Source organism: Ailuropoda melanoleuca, chromosome 6, assembly GCF_002007445.2.
Source record: "Ailuropoda melanoleuca isolate Jingjing chromosome 6, ASM200744v2, whole genome shotgun sequence".
NCBI classification, from domain to species: domain Eukaryota; kingdom Metazoa; phylum Chordata; class Mammalia; order Carnivora; family Ursidae; genus Ailuropoda; species Ailuropoda melanoleuca.
The window spans coordinates 72,561,433-72,583,941 of NC_048223.1; the positions used below are offsets into that span (position 1 = coordinate 72,561,433).

The 22,509-nt window shown below is 37.7% G+C and overlaps 1 protein-coding gene across 1 annotated transcript in view; it reads right to left on the minus strand.

Annotated features, from left to right (window-relative positions):
* Window positions 1–22,509, minus strand: part of RUFY2 (RUN and FYVE domain containing 2) — a 48,008-nt gene that overhangs the window by 5,939 nt on the left and 19,560 nt on the right. Inside the window, 6 exon segments of the mRNA XM_034662600.1 lie at window positions 1,756–1,804; window positions 7,747–7,841; window positions 8,665–8,794; window positions 15,149–15,268; window positions 17,686–17,783; window positions 20,505–20,672. Of these exon segments, the coding sequence (XP_034518491.1) occupies window positions 1,756–1,804; window positions 7,747–7,841; window positions 8,665–8,794; window positions 15,149–15,268; window positions 17,686–17,783; window positions 20,505–20,672 (660 nt within the window).

Here is a 22,509-nt window from a genome sequence, read left to right on the forward strand (position 1 = left end):
ACATGGTATGTTTCATAATTAAAAAAAAATTTTACTGAGCTTAAATAATCAGAGACATCCCTACCCATCCAAAAAAACGTGAGAACAAAATAAAAGGCATATATGCAGATACACAAACTCTTAAAACCTTTATCTTTTCAATTCAGCATTTTCCAGGAAGCTACCGAAGGATGCATTTCCCCAAACAAGGGAGTAAACCAAGAAAGAAGTTAAAGAGTTCAGGTAACAGGAGCTGTAACATATGAGAAGGATAAAGGGAATTCTAAGAATGGCAGCAAAGGAAAATGTCAGGAGAGCAAAGAACTCCATGAGGGATAACTCCAAGGAAAAAAGAAAGAACTAAATAATTCCCGGATTCATTTTGCCATGGGAAAAACTACTCATTTTGCCATGGGAAAAACTTTTTCTTTTTTTTTTTTTACTTATTTGAGAGAGAGGGAGTAAGAGCACAAGCAGGGTAAAGGGCAGAGGGAGAAGCAGACTCCCCACTGAGCAGAGAGCCCAATGTGTGACTCAATCCTAGGACCCCAGGATCATGACCTGAGCTGAAGGCAGATGCTTAACCAACTGAGCCACCCAGGCGCCCTACATAAATAAAATCGTTAAAAAAAAAAAAAAGAAAGAAAGAAAGAAAAAGAAAAGCATGTTATAGAGGTGTTTGAAGATATAAGAAAACTCAGATGCTCTAATACAACAAAGCTTTTTTTAAAAATTTTTTTTTAAATTCAATTTAGTTAACATATAGTATATTATTAGTTTCAGGGGGAAAGGCAATTATTAACACCAGAGGAAAAAAGAAATAGTTCAAGAAAGAAAACATAATCATAGTATACCACATGGCCCCGCAAAGAACATTTAAATAGTCAAAGAATATATAGTAAACGAATTCCATGAAAACTTTTAATTATATTGGGAGGACAATGAAGAGCAAACAGAGCAGGGTGAGAGTGAGCAAACTCCTCACGCACCATGTTAGCCAGGCCGTAGACAGGTCTAAACTAGGTCTTAGATAACCGAATGACTACTGTGTACCTCCTACTATTTAGAAATAGGGAGGCAAACCAGAAGTCACAACCGAAAGAGCTGGAAGCAGCTCCCTCAGGTGGCAGGAGCGAAGGCAGGTAAGGGACAAGGCGATGAACAACAGGAGGCTGTGCTACCATTTTGTTTTGTTCTAAATTCTAGCACTAATTGACTTTTTAAATTATTTTCATGTAACGCTTTGCTAAAAAAACTGAATGCGAAGCTGTGCGGTAGGAGGCAATCTCACCGAGGTGCTCAGAGAGACACGCTCTTCTCCTGTGTTGCAGAAAGGATTCTTGCCTCCAGACGCATTCAGAAGCACGTCCCGAAACACCGTACTCATCGCTTTCATACGCATTAAGCTCGGTATTCAAAGCAACCCCGTGCAAAACCCCACGCCCGCTTCAGAAGCCGGGCCGGAGACAAAGTCCGGGAAGGAAGGACTCGCCGCCGGTCAGAACCGTAACAGACCAGCCCGGAACTCAAGGCCTCTCAACCGGTTCACTCGGCCAGGACGTGCTTCCTAGGAAGGCAGAAAAAATGCTTTCCAAGGTCATTTCCAACATGATCATTGACTGGAGCTGGATCGCCGTCACCCCGGCTCCCTGCTCGCGCTTCTGCCCCCGCCCGGCCCGGGGGTCGGCAGCAGCACCTCAGGTTCCCACAGGGCGCGAGCGCCTCTAGACCCCTACAGCTCTACCGCCCGCCCTGAGGAAAACGCTTTCCACTCACCTGCAATGCTTTGTTGGCTTCTTTTATGTCTTCTATTTTAAGTTTTGATCTGAAAAAGATTACAAATGGGCCCATGTTTCAATAAACATGTTAAATATAGAACATCTAGCAATTATTAAGGTATTGGTTTTTCACAGGATATGAAATTGTACAAACTACATGATTCTAATGATGTTGACTAGTGGGATTATATATTTTGCTAAAAGAAGGACCTAGGAACAGAATTGTGACACTTTTCACCTAATTCAACTAATACTTTGAAAATACATGCTAATGAACACGCAAATTATAAATAGCAATAATTATCTGAGATCCTACTACCCAGAGAGAATAATCTACATGTTGATGAGTATGTGTATATTTTTAAAAATTATTTAAATTAATTAACATATAGTGTATTATATTAGTTTCAGAGGTAGAGGTCAGTGATTCATCAGTCATGTAACACCTAGTGCTCGTGACAACATCTGCCTCCTTAATGTCCCTCACTCAGTTACCCCATTCCCAAGTATGTGTGCCTTTTAAATGGAATCATCATTTATATAGTTTTCCATAAACAGCTCTTTTAGGTAATAATATATCCTGAAAGGCTGAGAGCTATTGACTTGTCATTAAGTATCTGCCACATCATTATGGTATAGTATCAAAATGGTTACACGGTAAACAATGAAAAATATAAAGTAGTTTATATAATTATCTGCTGCTGACCTTTCAACTTATTTCAAATTTCTCACCACAAAAAATTGTTCATTAAAATTGGAATGACCAAAATATTTGTATTATTTTTCTTAGGATAACAACTTAGAAATGAAATTACTAGATCAAAAGGCACAGAAATTAGGGGCGCCTGGGTGGCACAGCGGTTAAGCGTCTGCCTTCGGCTCAGGGCGTGATCCCGGCGTTATGGGATCGCCCCACATCAGGCTCCTCCGCTATGAGCCTGCTTCTTCCTCTCCCACTCCCCCTGCTTGTGTTCCCTCTCTCACTGGCTGTCTCTATCTCTGTCGAATAAATAAAATCTTAAAAAAAAAAAAAAAAAGGCACAGAAATTAAAGTCTCTGCTCCTGAGGCAGAACAGCAGGAAACTGCTTCACACTACAAGTGCTCCTTGTTCTAAGACATAAAAACAAAATGTGGGGTTTTTTTTATCTGGTTCATACTTCTACAGTGGGAAATATCCATGTAAAATTACACAGATTAAAAATACAAACATAAAACTAAAATTTTCTTGGCTGAATTCACACCTACAAAATGTGCCTGAAGAAAACTGATGCTGGTAGGAATATGGCAAAAACGGTGACTGTGCGACACGGAAACCTGAGTATGGAACGAGAGTAGCTTCATGGCATTCGGTACAGAGATCGTTATGAAAAGTCACTGGTGTTGATATATTTCCGGTTAAAATGCCTTTATTCACAAATACGGACACTCTGATGCGAACTGCCCAGCTACCCTAAAGAAAGGAAGAGCAGTTCCAGCAAACACAATGGACGAGAACATCTCCTCTCTGTCCTAGACAGGGAGGAGACAGAGGTCCGTATGATTCATCTTAGGTAGCTTTTATTTAGGAATATGTATTTAATTGTGTAAAAATATTTGACCACGGCATGAAAACAGCAAAGAGAAGGGCCAGGATAAAACATGTGGCTAGAATAAATGTGATAAAATCAATGAGGACACGATAGGAAAAACATTAATACAATGATATGGCCTTTGAGGATCCTGAAACCTCTGCTTTGAGGAAGGAAAAAAAATCCGTAATTTTCTTTATATGGAAAGAATATCTTTTATTTTTCTGAACTAAAAATTCTTGTTGGAACTTAAGCCTTAAGGATAAGAGAAAAGTTGGTTATCATCCTTCACATATTTTAAACTCAGTCATTCTAACACATATTAGTTTAGATTCTCTTCCTTGAATAATCCATCCTAATATTTCATGTTCCACATTTTCTTCAAATATGAACAGCTCACTTTCATTTTGTTTAATCCTCAAATTAGTCTCTCTACATTATAATTTATTCAGGATAATATTTAAAACCTTTCAAAATCTATTGAAAATTCTTTTTAAGCATCGTTCAAAGAGTAAATATTTCATTAGTGAAAGTTTTTTGCTAGTTAAAATTAATCATTTACATTTAAAATCACAGGTTCAGAAAGTGAGCACAAGAGTAAATTTCACATCCAAGCTCATCTGACAAGAAAACCGAGATTCTGGGTGTGATAAGCAACGGTGTTGTGGGCTAGGGGCTTTCACATACTTATTCTCAATTAGAAAAAGAACCCTTGAGGATTTTATAACTCCTCAATTTACAAATGCGGAAGTGGGCTTAAAGGTGTTAAATAACCCTAAGTCACAAAGCTAGTAAACAGCAGAGGAATGCTTATTCCTTTGAGTGATACTAATGAATACTAATTTTTAAGTTTAATCATAACTTGAAAACGCAGTCTTGAATGGTTCTTTCCAAAACCTAAATTTTCCCTTTTAGTAAAAATAAATATGGTTCATATTATTCCAAATGACCTTTATCCTCCCACTCCGCATTTTAAATAATACCCAAATGGTCTATATAAAGCCTAAAGGCTTCTGGTAAATTAGAAGCAAAAATTAAAAAGTACTGATCCAACCTCAGTCCCTCCTCATCAACAAATTTTTAAAAAGACATTCATCACCATGTATTAGGGAGGAATCTGATAGCTTATAATCACAGGAGCAGAAAGAGGAAGAATGAAAGTGTTTCACAGATCAACTGGTGTGGTATGGACAACCTCGCAAGGGCCGCTGTCCCTCCTCCAGCCCTAATAAAGTATTCTTGCCACTCACGAGGACTGCGGTTAAGAAAGGATAAGATGGGGGGGGGGAAGAGGAGAAAAGGAATTCTGACTCAAAGCTGGCCTTACGAATGTCTTAGGGACTATGGCTCCAGAAACAGCAGAGGAAAACTAATAAATCCGTGCCCTAACAATTCAAAGAGTAGCAAGGAAAAAACATCATAAATGAAGTCAAAAGACAAAAGACAGAAGATGTACAATGTATACAATTTTTCAAATCCCCTAAGATGAGCAATCCAACCCAAAAAAATGCACAGAATATGAAGAGGCAGTAAACTAGAAATACAAATGGAACACAAATAAATATAAGTGTCCAGGAGCACGTGGCTGGCTCCGTCCGTGGAACACGCACATTGCACAGAGTCTGTGGGAGTCCGTTGTGGCTTGAGCCCCACGCTGGGCATAGAGATTACCTGAATAGATACAGATGCTCAACTGTGCTTATGCTTAAAGAAATGCAAATCAAAACAATAAGATTTTCAACCATCACACTGGCAAAAACATTCTCTCCTACTGCTGATGGGATCAAATATTCGAGATAGAGGATAACTTGGCACTACCAGAATTTTTTAAAGCACATTCCTTTTGGCCTAGCAATCACCTCTAGGAACTTACTCTTCAGATGTACTCATTAAAGTGCATCAAGATATATCAACACACACATACAAGAATTTCACAGCAGTATTGATTACAAAAGAAAAAAAATAGAAAGCTTATGGCACACCCACCCTATGGAATATCTTGATGTACTGATATGGAAAAACCTTAAATTTGTAAGTAAAAAAACAAACCAACTCACAAACTTCATAAGAACATGCAGTCAGTAGTTACAGAGGAGTCAGGCATGTGTAAAAACACTTAGAAAAAACTTGGTCAAAATAACCCTTGAATACTCCTTAAATAGCCCAAAAAGTTCAGTATAGATTGTTGAGTGTATCCAACCTTGAGCAGTAATTTTCATGCAAACCAAAATTTGAGAAACAATGAACCACACTAAGAAAAAGGGAAGAAAAGTGAATTCAGAGGTGCCTGGCTGGCTCCGCTGGTAGAGCACGTGACTCTTTTTTAAGTAGGCTCCACACTAGGCCTTCTCGATGCGGGGCTTGAACTCACGATCCCGAGATCAAAACCTGAGCCAAGATCAAGAGATGGATGCTTAACCGACTGAGCCGCCGAGGCACCTGAGCATGCAACTCTCGATCTCAGGGCAGTAGCTCTGAGCTCCATACTGGGTGTAGAGATCACTTAAGAATAAAACCTTAAAAAAAAAAAAAAAAGTGAAGAACTAGAGTATACCATGCTAAGTAAAATCAGTCAGAGAAAGACCAGTATCATGTGATTTCACTCATATGTGGAATTTAAGAAACGAAACAGATGAACATAGTTGGAAGGGGAGGAAAAATAAGAAGAGAGACGGAGCCAAACCATAAGACACTCTATAGGTAAGAGAACAAGCTGAAGGTTGATAGAGGGAAGGTGGATGGGAAGATGGGCTAAATGGGTGATGGGTAGTAAAGAGGGCATGAGCACCGGGTGTTATATGTAAAGTGATGAATCACTAAATTCTACTCCTGAAACCAATACTACACTATAGGTTCAGTAACTTGAACTTAAATAAAATGTAAAAAGTGAGTTCAGCTATCTGAACATTAAAATGACCATGCCTTTAATAAACTATACAGTCTTTAGCACTGTGCAGGAGATGGGTGGAAAGTAATACACATTCTCCCCTTTTACTAATCTGTTTTAATTTAAAAATTATGATTTTATATGTAAATATTATTTTTGTTGTGGGGACTGTACATTGCTGAGTCCTTGGCACTTGGAATAGTGCCTGGAACATAATACAAGCTTAGTATTTGTCAAACGAATAAAAGGGAAATAAGGTAATAAGCACTTAGCACAGGGTCTAGGTCAAAGTGCTCACTAGGTGAATGCCAGATTAGAATTAGAATCTTGCTTATTAGACTCACAATGTAAATTGTTCTTTGAATCTACAGAAACAAAAATAGCTTTATTTTTTTCTTTTTTAAAGCCAACTCTACCCCCAATGTGGAGTTCAAACAGGCTCATGACCCCAAGATCAAGAGTCGCATGCTCTACTGACTGGGTCACCAGGCACGCCAATAGCTTTATCTCTTTGCAAACTAGTATTTCCTTTGGTGGTTTTAGTAAACTGCTCTTTCCTATGGCCTTGGAAATTGGTCTCGAGACCTCTTAATGGAATCGCATCTTTAGCAATGAAGTGTCCATTCTAGTTACGATTTCTATTGAGTTTGTCACAAATGATATATATGTACATACATATAACTAATCATACATATGATGAGATGTTCACATATAAATTTGTTATGAGGTTCCCTAAGGTTCACTAACTTTGAGGATTGATACTTGGGAGAGGGAGGAAATTGTGCTATTTGAATTTTTAACCATATAAAACATCAAAGGGGTTTTATACAGGTGATGATTATGGGCACTATAGCTTTCTTTTACTTTTCTGTATTAAAAAAATATTATTACTATTATTAAACATGGCAGTGATACATTTAATACTAAACTAAACCTTTCAGAGCTTATCCCAGATACTTGGCAATACGTTCAATCAAGGCACAAAGATGAAGCTGCTTAACCCAAACACAGACCATGTGGAACACGGAGGAGGGTGAGAAAGAACACCACTTCTCCTTCTTGTCTTTCTAGCAACCCAGTAACACTTGGTTGCAACAGAACGAACCCCACTGTGTGAAGTTAAGCCCCAACTCTAGCATAAAACTCCCCACTTCTCACAATGCTGGCTCCTTCTCAGAACAGGCTGAAAATGATCTCACCAGATATTTTGGAAATTTGGTTTCTGTTGTTCTGGGGAAAATATATTAAATGAACTTCTGAATTCCCTAATTTGAAGAAATTAAACAAGAGTCTTAACTTTCACCTACTGGAAAGCGTTTAAAGCTGAAATGTATTAAACTGAACCTAACTTTTAACAAAATCTCTCCAATCCACAGTCTTGTCTATTTATCTTTAAGGTTTTTGTTTGGTTTTTATTTTAATAGCTCGTATCTTTCTTCTCTATATTTAAACTTTTCTGCCTACTTGGTTTGGCACACTCCTACCTTTCTAAAAGTCACTGACTATACAGATGAAGGAAAAAAGAGAAATTACTCGCTAAGTTTGTTGCCAAGTTCTTGAAGAGCTTGTTCCTGTTCATGATATATTTTTTTCAACTGCTGATTTTCATCCTGGATGTTAAGGAACTCCTTCAAAACAATAAAAGACAGAAATTGCAATTTAAAAGAAATAAACAAGAAACTCCCCATTGTATATATACCAATAATTAGGAACATATATCCTTTAGCTTTTTATAAAAAACAGAACTCTATGTCCAAGCTCTTTCATAGCATTCCATCAACTATCACCTATTTCCCATTCATTTAATCTCCTTACTGGTTTTCTTTTTTTAAAAAGATTTATTTATTTATGGGGGCGGAGGGGCAGAAGGAAAGAATCTCAGGCAGGCTCCCCACTGAGCATGGAACCCAACACAGGGCTCAATCCCAGGACCCTGAGATTATGACCTGATCTGAAACCAAGAGTCAGATGCTCAACCAATTGAGCCAGCCAGGCACCCCATGGTTGTTGTTTTAAAGTAAACTCTCCACCCAACGTGGGGATTGAACTCATGACCCCAAGACCAAGAGTTACTTGTGCTACCAACTGAGCCAGCCAGGCACCCCTTCTTATTGGTATTTTAAAAATGGCCAGTGTGGGGTGCCTGGGTGGCTCAGTCGTTAAGCCTGTCTGCCTTCAGCTCAGGGCGTGAACCTGGCATTCTGGGATCGAGCCCCACATCAGGCTCCTCCGCTGTGAGCCTGCTTCTTCCTCTCCCACTCCCCCTGCTTGTGTTCCCTCTCTCGCTGGCTGACTCTCTGTCAGATAAATAAATAAAATCTTCAAAAAAAAAAAAAAAAAAAAAGATGGCCAGTATATTCTGTCTCTTTGGTATAAATATAAATTATGATTTCTCTTTTTAAGTAACTTAGTTTTCAAAGATACGATTTTTAAAGTTTTACCACCATTTACTTTTTTAAGACTAATGATTTGTTGGGTCTCATTTCTAAGATGAGATAAGGCATCTTTCTCCTTTTGAAGATCTTCCTGCAAAGTCTGCCTCCATTCCTTCTCAATCTTCAAATCAGTTTCCAGCTGCACCCTTGAATGACAAACACAAAGAAGCTTAGTACTATTTCTCACATGACAGTTGTCTGCTTTCTTTAATAACACCATCTTTTTATTTTCACTTTTGTGCACTTCTTCAGGTATTTTCTTTCATGGATATTTTTTGTAAACAAGTTCAGTAGCACAGGGTTTTCTGATCCCAACATATCAATATATTTGCCAACCACAAAAACTCCTTGCTAACCAATAATTTATGTCATTTTTTAATTCTGTGTACATAAATGCTGTATGAGCATAGAAAATGCCTGGAAGGGTAAACCACACTATAAAAATTGGTTGCATCTGGGGGGAATGAAACAAAGGAGAAAAATGTGAAGTTTTAATTATTGACATTTCTGTGCCATGTGCAAAATTTTACAACAAACTATTGTTCTGATATAAGAATTACAGCCACCACTAAATCAATTAAACATCAGTCACAGAAAAATCAACCCTGGTACTGAGTGTTACTTTACAAATTGCTGACAGGACAGATCTAATACCAAAGAGACACTGGAGGAAAATCCATGCTGCCTGGAAATGCCCCTTCACATTTAAAGTGCTGCCTCATCCCTCTAACAGCGGCTATCCAGCAAAACAAGGTAGTCAAATTCCTACACTTCGGGATACCGAAATCATTTTGCAAATTATTGCTCATAAGAAGATATAACAGATGACACATAAACAAATAATGTTACAATTTCTAATACTTTATTTTTTTTAATTATTTATTCGAGAGAGAGCAAGCGACCGCACAAGCATGGGGTGCAGCAGGCAGAGGGAGAGGGAGAAGCAGGTTTTCTGCCATGTGGGGAGCCTGATGTGGGGCTCGATCTCAGGACCCTGGTATCATGACCCAAACCGAAGGCAGCTGCTTAACCAACTGAGCCACCCAGGCACCCTCTAATACTTATTTTAATAATATATAATATTGAGACTATCACAATATATTATTTTAATATTCTTGTGTTAATATTTTGATTACTTTTGTTTCCTCATAAAGTTAGCATTTCCATCTAGAGCCACATTATTTTTCCTTGAAGTAAATTTTAAATTTTATAATTCAGGTTGAAGAGAAGAGATACCCCTAAATGGAATTTACAAACTGTTGATACATACTATTTCACTACAAGTAACCAAAGTCTGGAGTGCCGTGAGTGGCCTCATCATCCAGAATCAGAAAAAAACTGATTGAAAAAGCAAAGGAAAAATATTTTTAAGTTATTATAAATACACTATCAAAATACACATTGACCACCAAAGGCAGAAATCATAAAGGACCAAAAAAAGGAAAAATATAACTATTTAAAAATTTAAAATGTCTAAATGAAAAAACCACTGAGAACAAAGTTTAAAAACAAACAGTAAATTTAGAAAATATTTCACTGTATGTATTTACCCAGAGTAAATAAATAAGAACTCTTACAAATAAATATTAATGAGCTGAACACTCCTAGGGAGAAAAGCAGATGATACAAACTGGCAATTCACAAAATAAAGAAATACAAGAGGATCTCACCAATAATCAAAGATATGCAAACTCAAACAATAAAACACAATTTTTCAGGCTAAAAGATTCCTTTAGCTTAACTGATACAATGGTGTAGACTAAATTAATATGATACACTGCCCACGACCTAGATGCAATAAACAAGACACTAAAGAGCATGTAGTACGACCCTACAATACATAAAAACATCTGTGTATACAAAAAACGGGGATAGTCATCAAAATGTTAAAAAAAACCTACAATTTTTATTTTCTTCATTGTCCTACATTTTCCAACAGCATGTAATTTTTTTCATAGTCAGAAATAATAAAGTTATTTCCATTTTAGGAGAAAAAAAAAGGAATCTGTTTTTCTTGGACATAGTGCCAGCAGCCCCTTCCCACAGAAACAGTTTCAATTTTTCTGAGCCATCAGGGATTCCCCTGATCTCCCTGCTACTCACATGTTCATGTGCTACCAAAATGGCACCAACTGAGAAACAAAATTACTTTCATGGTTTTAGCAGAAACAAACATCTTCTCTCTAGAGTTGTACTCAAGATTTACTGACTAGGTTAGCCCCATAGCAGTAGGAACCCCAGAAGGCAAATAATAACATGGCGATGAGTTCCCTGAGGCTTCTTTTTGCGTCCTATATAGCTCAGAGTGGGTGTTGAAGAAGCCCACCACCTGTAATGGATACAGACGAAAGAAAAAAGAAAAGAAAGAGAAAGAAAGAAAAGAAAAAAGTCCCAAGGAAAGCCTGCTCTCTCTTGCTAAAGAACTGGGAAAAGGTAGCCTAGCCTTGATAGAAACCTTTTTGACAATAAATGCCCTTTTCTAGCAAAACAAAAACCAAAAAAACCCAGAGGAAAAAACCATAGGCCCCCAACCACTGTCAGCAAAGGCCAAGTGGGGAGCTTAGATTTCCATCCTCACCTGGCAATAATAAAGTGTCTCTCTCCCAATCCCCAACATGGTAGTATCAGAGAAGGCCAAGTGGCAAGCCTGGACTTTTACTACTGTCCAGCACCCTCTCTTATGGAGACCACATTGGGAACCTGGACTTTTAACCCCACATCAATAACAACGTACTTCTCACCCTCCCCAGGTCAGTGAAAGCCAAGTGAGAAGCCTAGATTTCTACCCCTGCCCAGTGAAATGAGGTTCCTCTACCTCTCTCCTCCAGAATGGTGTCAGCAGAGACCAAGGCAGAAGCCTGGACTTCCACTCCTACTTGAGAGTAACAAGGCACCGGTCCTCTTCTCCACAGTGTCAGTAGAGACTGAGTGGAAAGCACAGATTTCAATCCCTGCCCAGTAGTTAGGCACCCTTCTCCGTCCTGTCCAGAATGGTTCTAGTATTCTACTATCCCCACTTGGTATAAAGAGTCAGTGTCAGGGCACCTTGGTTGGCTTGGGTTAAATGTCTGACTCTTGGTTTGACTCAGGTCATGATCTTGGGGTCACAGAATCAAGCCCTGCATCTGGCTCCACGCTCAGTGTGGTGTCTGCTTGGGATTCCCTCTCCCTCTGCCCACCTTCTGCCCTCTGCTTGTGCTCTAAAATAAATAAATCTTAAAAAAGAGAGAGAGAGAGACAGACAGCATCTATATTCCCTGCTGATGTGGTTTCAGAGGAGAGCTGCTAAAATTTAAATAAGATGCAGTCTCATAACATAATTCTCAATATGTCCAGAATGCAACTGCAAAATACCTGTCATACCAAGACCCAAGAAAAATCTTAACTTGGATGAGAAACAGATGCCAACAAGTCAGATAATTCTGAATAGACAAGAATTTTAAAGCAGTCATCATAACTATGACCAATTAAGAACATACTTGAAACAGTAAGTTTTAGCAAAAAAGATCAGATGAGATTGGGGACATTCAGAGTGGTATGGCCATAGACTAGTAAAAAAACAAAGAGAGGAGGGAAATATAGTCAAATGGAAATATACAATAACCTCATTAAATGGGTTCAGTAGGAGAATGAAGATGATGAGGAAATAATGGATTTCAAAACACTACAACAGAGGGGCACCTGGCTGGCTCAGTCAGTAGAGTATGTGACTCTTGATCTCAGGGTTATGAGTTCAAGCCCCACGTCGGGCACGGCACCTACCTTAAAAAAACAAAACACTACAGCAGAAATTACCCAATCTGAACGAGAGAGAAAAAGTAGACTGGGGGAAGAAAAGTGTCAGGGACCTATAGGACTATTTTTTAAAAAATCTAATATGCAAGGTTATCAAAATTCCAGAGAAGAGAGGGTCAGCCTGGAAGCCTGGGTGGCTCAGTCGGTTAAGCACTCGACTCTTGACTTTAGCTCCGTGAGATCAAGCACCGCGTCGGGCTCCATGCTCAGAAAGTAGTCTGCTTAGGATTCTCCTTCTCCCTCTTCCTCTGCCCCTGCCCGCTCCCTTTCTCTCTCTCTCTAAAGTGAATAAATCTCTTTTTTTGAAGATTTTATTTATTTGAGAGAGAGAGAGAGAACGAGTGGGGAGGAGGGGCAGAGGGAGAGGGAGAAGCAGGCTCTCCACTGAGCAGGGAGCCCGATGTGGAGCTCGATCCCAGAACCCAGGGATCACGACCAGAGCCAAAGGCAGATGCTTAACCAACTGAGCCACCCAGGTGCCCCTAGAGTGAATAAATTAAAAAAAAAAAAGGAACTCCAGAAAAGAGAAAGCAATTGGAGCTAGAAAAATATCTAGGAAAAAAAAGAAAGCAGAAAAATTTCCAAATTTGGTAAAGATAAACAGAAAGATTCAAGAAGCTAACCAAAGCCTAAAGCAGGTAAGTCTAAAGAAATAATCTTGGGTAGAGGAACAGTGATTCAAATGACAGTATTTTTTATCAGAAACTATGAAAACCAAAAGAAAGTGGTACAACACTTTTCAAGTGCTGAAAGAAAAGAACTGTCAACTCAGAATTCTAAGGTTATTCTGAAAATACCCTTCAGAAATGAAGGTGAGTGAAATCAAGACCTCAGATGAAAAAAAGAAGTAAGAGAATTCGTTGCCAACAGACCTACCCTAAAAGAAAGAGAAAAGAAGTTCTTCAGACACAGAAGAAAACTTGGAATATCAGGAATAAAGAATTAACAATAAACAAAGTTCTCTAAATTATGTTTAATGTTTGAAGCACAAACTGTAATACTGTCTGATGTGGGGGCACATGGGTGGCTCAGCCATAAAGCATGCAACTCTTGATCTCAGAGTCATGAGTTCAACCCCAACACTGGGCTTACAGTTTACATTAAAAAAAACACAAAACTTTCTAATATTGTCTAATATGGTCCTCAGTATTATTCAGAGAAAATATTTAAGCCAATTATGTTATAAAAGGGAAAGAGTAAAAAGATCTAAGTGGAAGTAAGACTTTCACACTTCATTCAAAGTAGTAAAATGCTGGTATCAGTAGACTGAAAAGTTGCAAATATGTAAGACAGTATCTAGAGCAATCATTAGAAAATCTACATGAAGAGATACACTCAAAAACACTATAGACAAATCAAAAAGGAACTCTAAATAATATTTAAATAATCCATGGGAAGGCAGGAAAAAAGAAATAAAGGAATGAAAAACAAAACAAAACAAAAAACAATAAACCAGCAGACTTAAGCTCTCATATCAACAATTACACAAAACGTAAATGGACTAAATATATCATTAAGAGATTGTCAGAACAAATAAAAAAAACCATGAACTATGAGAAACTTACTTAAATATACTGATGATAATAAAGATTAGGCTCAAAGTTTAAAGACTGAAAAATGCAAACATTAATGTTTTATTACATGACAATATTAATCAAAAGAAAGAAGTAGATCTATTAATATCAGATAAAGAAAATTACCAGAGATAAAGAGGCATATCATGTTGATAAAAAATTCAATTCACCAAAAAGACATAGCAACCCTAAATGTGTAGGCACCAAACAACTTCAGAATATGAGAAGCAAAAACATTAGAACTAAAAGTAGAAATACACAAATCCACAATTATAGTTGGGATATTCAACAAATCGCCTCTCAATAATTGACAGAACTATTAGAAAATTAGCAAGAATTGAGAGGAATTTAATGCTACCTCAACCAATGGATCTCAAGGCAGCTTAGCAAGTTATACATCATAAATGGCATGTAGTCTTGTTTAATGGTCTGTTAAACATAATATATAACTATTTTCTATTGTTGCTTTATTTTAATAACAAAAGTAGCATATATTTACTGGGGGAAAATACTGATGTTTATAAAGTAAAAACTAAAATATCCCTATCAATCCGCCATCACTCCCCTGAGATAATCATTCCCCAGAATCTGTATTCTTTAAACTCTTTTCTATCTATATAGATAGATATGTAAATATGCACATATACACAGTTTTAACTTTATAAAAAAATGGGATTATACCTCACATACTGTCTGCAACTTGTTTTCAGTCTAATGATGTATATGGACATCATTCCTAGCTGGTAACAGATACATAGATCTATCATATGAAGTATTAATAAAAATGTTCTGAGAAAACTTCTTGTTCTTTGATAATGTAAGTCCCTTTGAGTTACAAAGGCCTATTACACTCAGTATCTAAAAATATAATGGCCATCTACTGTTATACCAGCAGAGAGAATAAAATTCTCCTTGAGCAAGATAACAAGATAGTTGAAAAGCTCTGAAAATAAAGGGACAAAAAACACAAGTTTTATCATAACTATGTTTTCTAATTTTTATTATTTCTCAAGGAGAACTCCATAATGTAGCTGTCATCATCAACTAAAGGAAAATACAGGCATCCTATCATTACGTGCAAAAAAGAAGGGGTGGGAGTTTAGTATTTGTTTCCAAGAGTGAAATACTCACAGCTGTTTCTCCTTCTGGGAGATTTGTTTCTGCAGATTGTCGGATTTACTCTGACACTCTTGTAGATGTTTCTTGTCTTCATCTTCAGCTTCCATTTGCGCCTTCTCTGCTTGCTGCAATCTGGTGTAATTCAAATCAACTTTGGGTAAAACTGAGGCTAGAACTAGGGTGTAAAAGGGTGAAGAAGACAAATAAAAGAAAAATGGGGAAATAGAAACATTTCTAAATGAAAACAAAGTTTGGGGGGAAACTCACAAACTCAAACGTGAAAGAGCCACACAATGTCTAGAAATTGTTTTGTGATTTTTTTCAATATAACATATAATATGCCCAGAATACTATCTTCAAATTTGTTTTATTTCTTGTTCATAATTAACAATGCAAAGCAATACAGCCTTTACCACTTACGTAGAGCAGAATGAATTAACTCTGAAAGTATAACGGGTGCATTACTGCCTTTTTACAAAACCATGTAAAGCACAGTATTTATATCTACACTAGGTGAAGAAGCCACATTGTTATTTATTATGTTAGGATGTGTATGCCAGGAATCAAGTGTGCTACAAGGCCAAGAGCAAAGACCTGCAATTATTTCGAACAGCCAAGTCCTCCCTGTAGGATCTTAATGCATTTACTAAATTATGCCGAAAGCTCCGTGTGTGTGTGTGTGTGTGTGTGTGTGTTAAGAATCAAAAGAATATAGTATTAGTTGGCAACATTCTCTGGAGATCATTTTTGTTCATTGCTGATGTTTAAATATTATCTAAAAATGTGATTTTCATTTGTTCCGTTTTTATTTGTAAGTCACTGCTTCTCCCTGTGCTTAGCTGCACTCCCATCTAGGATTTCTTGGATTTAACTTCAATATTTTTATAAGAAAACATTTCCCATGTATTGAAGAGACATTAATTCCTTGTAGGGAATCACAGGCAAAATTTCTATGCAACTAGCTGAAAACACTGCCTCTTCTTTTCTTCCTAAAAACATACCAGTGGGGCAAACTGACACATTTCAGAAGTATAAATGCCACTTCTGAGCAAAAGAGAGTAACATTTAAGTTATCTCTAAATCAAAATTTAATTTTAAAATATTAACATGGGGGGAGAGGGGACCCAAGCATTTCTCTAAGATTACAGAAACTAAAATAAAACTCAGAGTGAGGTAGGGCCTGAAGTTGTGCTATCATAGAAGAGGGCTAAGGGAACTGGAAAACTGAGGTGCTGGAGCACAAGAGAATGGCCAATCTGGGTTATAAACTACTTTAAAACGTATTTAAAAATCAGTAAAGGAGCATTAGGCAAAGAGTGGGCCAACAGGGAAAGAATTTGTGCCAACACATTGGAAAACCAAAGGGTGAACGTATTTTTAAACAATGTTTATATTTTCCATCAAAAAGTAGCTAAAAAGATAAAACTGCACTTGAAAATCCTGACCTCCAAAAGGTCAATACTCAAATCAGCCTTCGTGCACAAGGTTTGAGGAATGTGTTTTTGGAAATCCAAGTGCACCCGCTCTGCTTCATGGCAGTGTATTACCACAGCAGCTGATCAAGAAGTGGACAGGGTTCCTAATACCCTTTTCAAATTCTTAATAGCATAAATTATTTTCTATTTAATATATTATAAAATTGTTGATTCTCTTTTAGTCTGTTTAAATACAAGTGATTTTCAGAAAGATATATCTTTGACCAGCTTATACTGGTCCTGAGTGTCACTGCTGGCATATTTCACCAATGACATTGCAATTGTCCTAGTTTGAGTTAACAAATCATTGTCACTTCATAATGGAATGGACAGAAATCAAAGACAGAAAAAGGTAATAAAGATGTCCAAAATGTAAAAATGGGGATAAAGAAAACAAAAAAGAAAAAAGAAGAAAGAGGATGTCAATAAAAGAATATTCATGTCAATAAAGCATTAATAGTTATGTTTTTCATAAGTAGATTCAAAGAAAGCAATGATAAGACATATGTTGACACCAACATGACAGGTCAATGGAAATACATTACATTTTCCAACAATAAAAGTGAAAAATGCCAATATAAAACAATTCAATTTAAATAAAATTATTTCTTGGTTTGGGTTGAGGGTCCTGGCTCAAAGAAATGCAACTAAACTGTCAACTCAAAGCTTGATTTCAGATAAAGAGATGGTGAATGACAAAGGATATGACAATCAATATGCATGGAAATCAATCAGGGATAATTCCACCATAGATTTTGTTCTTTTTTCACTTTTTTAAAGTTTTTATTTGTGTATTTGTTTTATGTAATAGATTGAACCACATGAAATTGCCGATATTAAATCTTTTTTTAAAAATCCACAAAATGGCAAATTCAAATGAAATCAGCCTAATATAAAGCAACTTGATTCCATGCAACAACCAAAACAAAAAAGGCAAAAATCCTGCTGGGTTTAAAAAAAAAGAAAAGGCCTAATCTAAATTTTCCTAATGGTATTTGTGGCAGGTGTCAGAGTTGAATAAAGAAAAGGAAGGAAAAAAAGGAAAAAAAGAAACTAAGACTGGAAATGCTGTACCTTTGCTCCAACTGCCTCATGGCTGCAGTAATTTTATTGGTTTTTTCTTCTAGTCGGGCAATTATTTCATTTTTTTCTTTCAAGCCATCTTCAGAACCCTATTTAGAAAGAAAAAAAATATATAGTGGCTTTGATTTTTTTTTTTTAAAGATTTTATTTATTTATTTGACAGAGAGAGAGACAGCCAGTGAGAGAGGGAACACAAGCAGGGGGAGTGGGAGAGGAAGAAGCAGGCTCATAGCGGAGGAGCCTGATGTGGGGCTCAATCCCAGAACGCTGGGATCACGCCCTGAGCCAAAGGCAGACGCTTAACCACTGGGCCACCCAGGCGCCCCTAATGGCTTTGATTTTTAAACCTGAATATTTTTAAGTTTTGTATACTATTTCACTATGGAATTTTTACTTTGAAATGAACAGAGTTAATTTGTAGATTAAAATACTCCTATGACTGGGGCGCCTGGGTGGCACAGCGGTTAAGCGTCTGCCTTCGGCTCAGGGCGTGATCCTGGCATTATGGGATCGAGCCCCACATCAGGCTCTTCCGCTATGAGCCTGCTTCTTCCTCTCCCATTCCCCCTGCTTGTGTTCCCTCTCTCGCTGGCTGTCTCTATCTCTGTCAAATAAATAAATAAAATCTTTTAAAAAAATAAAATACTCCTATGATATAAAGCAGTAGTACTATTAGTCTTCAATTAAAATGTAATAAAGAAAAAAAAAACACTGCCTTCAGTGTTTCTGGAACCCTTGTAAACTATGCTATTTTTCAAATTAAATAAAGAGCTTTTGGCAGCAAATCTACTTAAACAGTGATGTCACTTTATGAGAGAATTCATAACAATTATTACAGTAAAGGATTTTTTTAAAGATTTTTTTATTTGAGAGAGAGAAGAGAGAGAGAGCATGAGGAGAGGGGAGGGGCAGAGGGAGAAGCAGACTCCCCACTGAGCAGGGAGCCCCACTCAGGGCTCGATCCCAGGACCTTGAGATCATGACCTGAGCCAAAGGCAGACACTTAACTGACTGAGCCACCCAGGTGTCCCTATAATAATGCATTTCAATCAAAATTATATCTCTCTCAGGGCCCTTGGCTGGCTCAGCAGGTAAAGCACGTGACTCCTGATCTTGGGGTTGTAGCTCTGAGCCCATGTTGGGTGTAGGAATTACTTAAAAAAATAAAATCTTAAAAAAAAAAATTAAAAGGGCACCTGGGTGTGGGGCGCCTGGGTGGCACAGCGGTTAAGCGTCTGCCTTCGGCTCAGGGTGTGGTCCTGGCGTTATGGGATCGAGCCCCACATCAGGCTCCTCTGCTATGAGCCTGCTTCTTCCTCTCCTACTCCCCCTGCTTGTGTACCCTCTCTCGCTGGCTGTCTCTATCTCTGTCGAATAAATAAATAAAATCTTAAAAAAAAAAAAAAAAAAGGGCACCTGGGTGGCTCAGTCAGTTTATTGCCTGACTTCAGCTCAGGTCATGCTCTCGGGGTCCTGGGGTCAGGCCCTGTGTTGGCCTTCACACTCAGTGGGGAGTCTGCTTCTCCCTCTCCCTCTGCCCCTCCCTCGAGCTTGTGCTCTCTTTCTCTCAAATAAAATCTTTTTAAGAAAAAATAAATCTTTCTTAGTACTATACTGTATAAAGAATTCACAAAGATGCCCTGCATATTTAGATTGAGTTTTCCCAAAAGATTTAATCTTCATACTTAACCTTTTGGCCTTAACAAAGAAATCCAGATAGGTGGTTTATTCTTTGATACCTATTCTACTGTGACACTTAAGCTTCCATATAAAGTCACTGGTTTTTATTACCAATATGGCACAGCTAAAAACCAAATCCTTCATACAAAAAGTCATTTTCAATTTACATTAAACTCAAGAAATTCTAAGACTTTAAGAATGATCCTTACCTCCAAAATCTATAAAGAACTTATCAAACACCCCCACAAAAAATAATCCAGTTACTAAATGAGCAGAAGACATGAACACTTTTCCAAAGAAGACATCCAGATGGCCAAACAGACACATAAAAAGATGCTGAACAGCGCTCCTCTTCAGGAAATACAAATCAAAACCACAATGGGACACCACCTCACACCTGTCAGAACGACTAAGATTAACAACACAAGAAACACCAGGTGCTGACGAAGATGCAGAGAAATGGGAACCCCGTGCACTGTTGGTGGGAACGCAGACTGGTGCGGCCACTGAGGAAAACGGTGTGGAGGTTCGTCAAAAAGTTAAAAATAGAGCTACACTAGGATCCAGCAATTGCACGACTAGGTATTCACCCAAAGGATACAAAAAGACAGATTGAAGGGGATACCTGCACCCTGATGTTTATAACAGCATTATCAACAATATATCAAACTATGGAAAGAGCCCAAATGTCCACTGACTGATGAATGAACAACGATTTTATATATACATACATACATACATATATATATGATGGAATATGACTCAGCCATCAAAAAGAAGGACATCTCAACATTTGCAACAACATGGATGGAGCTACAGTGTATTATACTAAGTGAAATAAATTAGAGAAAGACAAATACTATATGATTTCACTCATGTGGAATTTAAGAAACAAAACAGATGAATATATGGGAGGGAAACCATGAGAGACTCTTAATGATAGAGAACAAACGGAGGGTTACTGGAGGGAGGTGGGTGGGGGATAGGCTAGAAGGGTATGGGCATTAAGGAGGGCACTTGCTATGATGAGCACTGGGTGTTGTATGTAAGTGAAGAATCACTGATTTCTACTCCACTGTAGGTTAACAAACTAGAATTTAAATAAAAATTTTTTAAAAAATGATCCTTACCTGCAACTTTTGATACATTTCTATGTTAATTGCTTTAACTTCTTCTAGTTGTTGCCGAAGACCTATCAGAGTATCCTGCTTCTCATGGATATCTTTCTCCAACAACTTCATGGCAAGTTCAATTTCATGTTTCATACTAACTTGTACCGCTAGCTCATTTTCCACATCCTGCAATTTCAACATATCCTCGATTCACATACCACTTCAGGATGTCAAAAGACAGATACACGACAGTTAATGAGAACACGAAGAATTTTCAATTCACTATGTAGACTACCCCTTTTTTTTTTAAGTGGTCTCATGTCATTAGGTATATGTCTTTTTATTTTTTAAGGATTTTATTTATTTATTTGTCAGAGAGAGAGAGAGCATGAGAGAGCACAAGCAGGGGGAGCAGCAGGCAGAGGAAGACGTAGGCTCCCTGCTGAGCAAGCAGCCAGATGTGCGACTCAATCCCAGCACCGTGGGATCATGACCAAAGGCAGATGCTTAACCGATGAGCACCCAGGCATCACTGTAGACCATTCTTTAAAAAAAAAAAAAGTTCCACTCAATTTTGCTATGAACCTACTTGAAAAACTAAAGTTTATTAAAAAAAAAAAATATGTAGACTACTACTCTTTTGAAGTTTAAGCCCCACTAAAGGGAATCAACCAGGTCCCATAATAACATAACATTCTAAATATTTTTAACTGTGTATTTTGTGAAAATGAAAGCATTTTCTAGATACTGTTAATTATCACTATTCTGGTTCAAAAATTAAGTATTTTCATGCCTCATAAACTATTAATTTTCCTTAATCAAAGAAATAAAGTAGTCTGGGGGTGCCTTGCTGGCTCAGTTGGAAGAACACATGACTCTCGATCTTGGGGTCATGATATCTAGCCCCCACATTGGATGTAGAGATTACTTAAATAAAACTAAAAAAAAAAAAAAAAAAAAAACCCAAAACACAAAAATAAAGTAGTCCATACAAGTGAAGGCCAAAGATAACTCAAAAACCCCACTCCAGTTTTAATTACTTAAAGAATTTTACGTTGGAGGTGGGGGGATGGGGTGACCGGCTGACGGGCATTAAGGAGGGCACATGATATAATGAGCACTGGGTCTTATATACAACTGATGAATCATTGAACTCTACCTCTGAAACTAATAATACACTATATATTAATTGAATTTAAATAGAATTAAATTTTAAAAATGTTTATATCAAAACAAAAAGAAGTTTCCTAATATTAAAGACAAACAGCAAGGGATGGAAAGGCTGGCAATAGTCTCTTCTTGACCTGAGTGGTGATTACACAGGTATTTATGTTTTAACCCATTAAGCTCTACATCTGTATTTTTCTATAGGTGTTATATCAATTTAAAGTTAAAAAAATTAATTTTTTAAAAGATTTCATTTATTTATTTCAGAGAGAGAGAACATGAGCCAGGGGAGGGGTCGGGGAAAGGAAGAGAGAATCCCAAGGAGACTCTGCACTGAGTACACAGCCCAAGGCAGTGCTCCATCTCAGACCCTGAGATCATAACCTGAGCTGAAATCAAGAGTCTGACACTCAACTGACTGAGTCACCCAGGCACTCCATTAATTTTTTTTTAAAGTAACTTCTATGCCCAACATGGGGCTAGAAATCATGACCCCAAGATGAAGAGTCACACGCTCAACTGAACCAGCCAGGCACCCCAAAAATAAGTTCATTTTAAATATGATTCAGAGAGCCTGGGGAGCTCAGTCAGTTCAACGTCTGTGTTCAGCTCAGGTCATGATCTTGGGATCCTGAGATCGAGCCCCTCATCAGGCTCTCTGCTCAGTGGTTGAGTCTGATCATCTTCTTCTGTGATCTCTCTCGCTTTCACTCTCTCTCAAATAAATAAAATCTTTAAAAAAAATTTTTAGGGGCGCCTGGGTGGCACAGCGGTTAAGCATCTGCCTTCGGCTCAGGGCGTGATCCCGGCGTTCTGGGATCGAGCCCCACATCAGGCTCTTCCACTATGAGCCTGC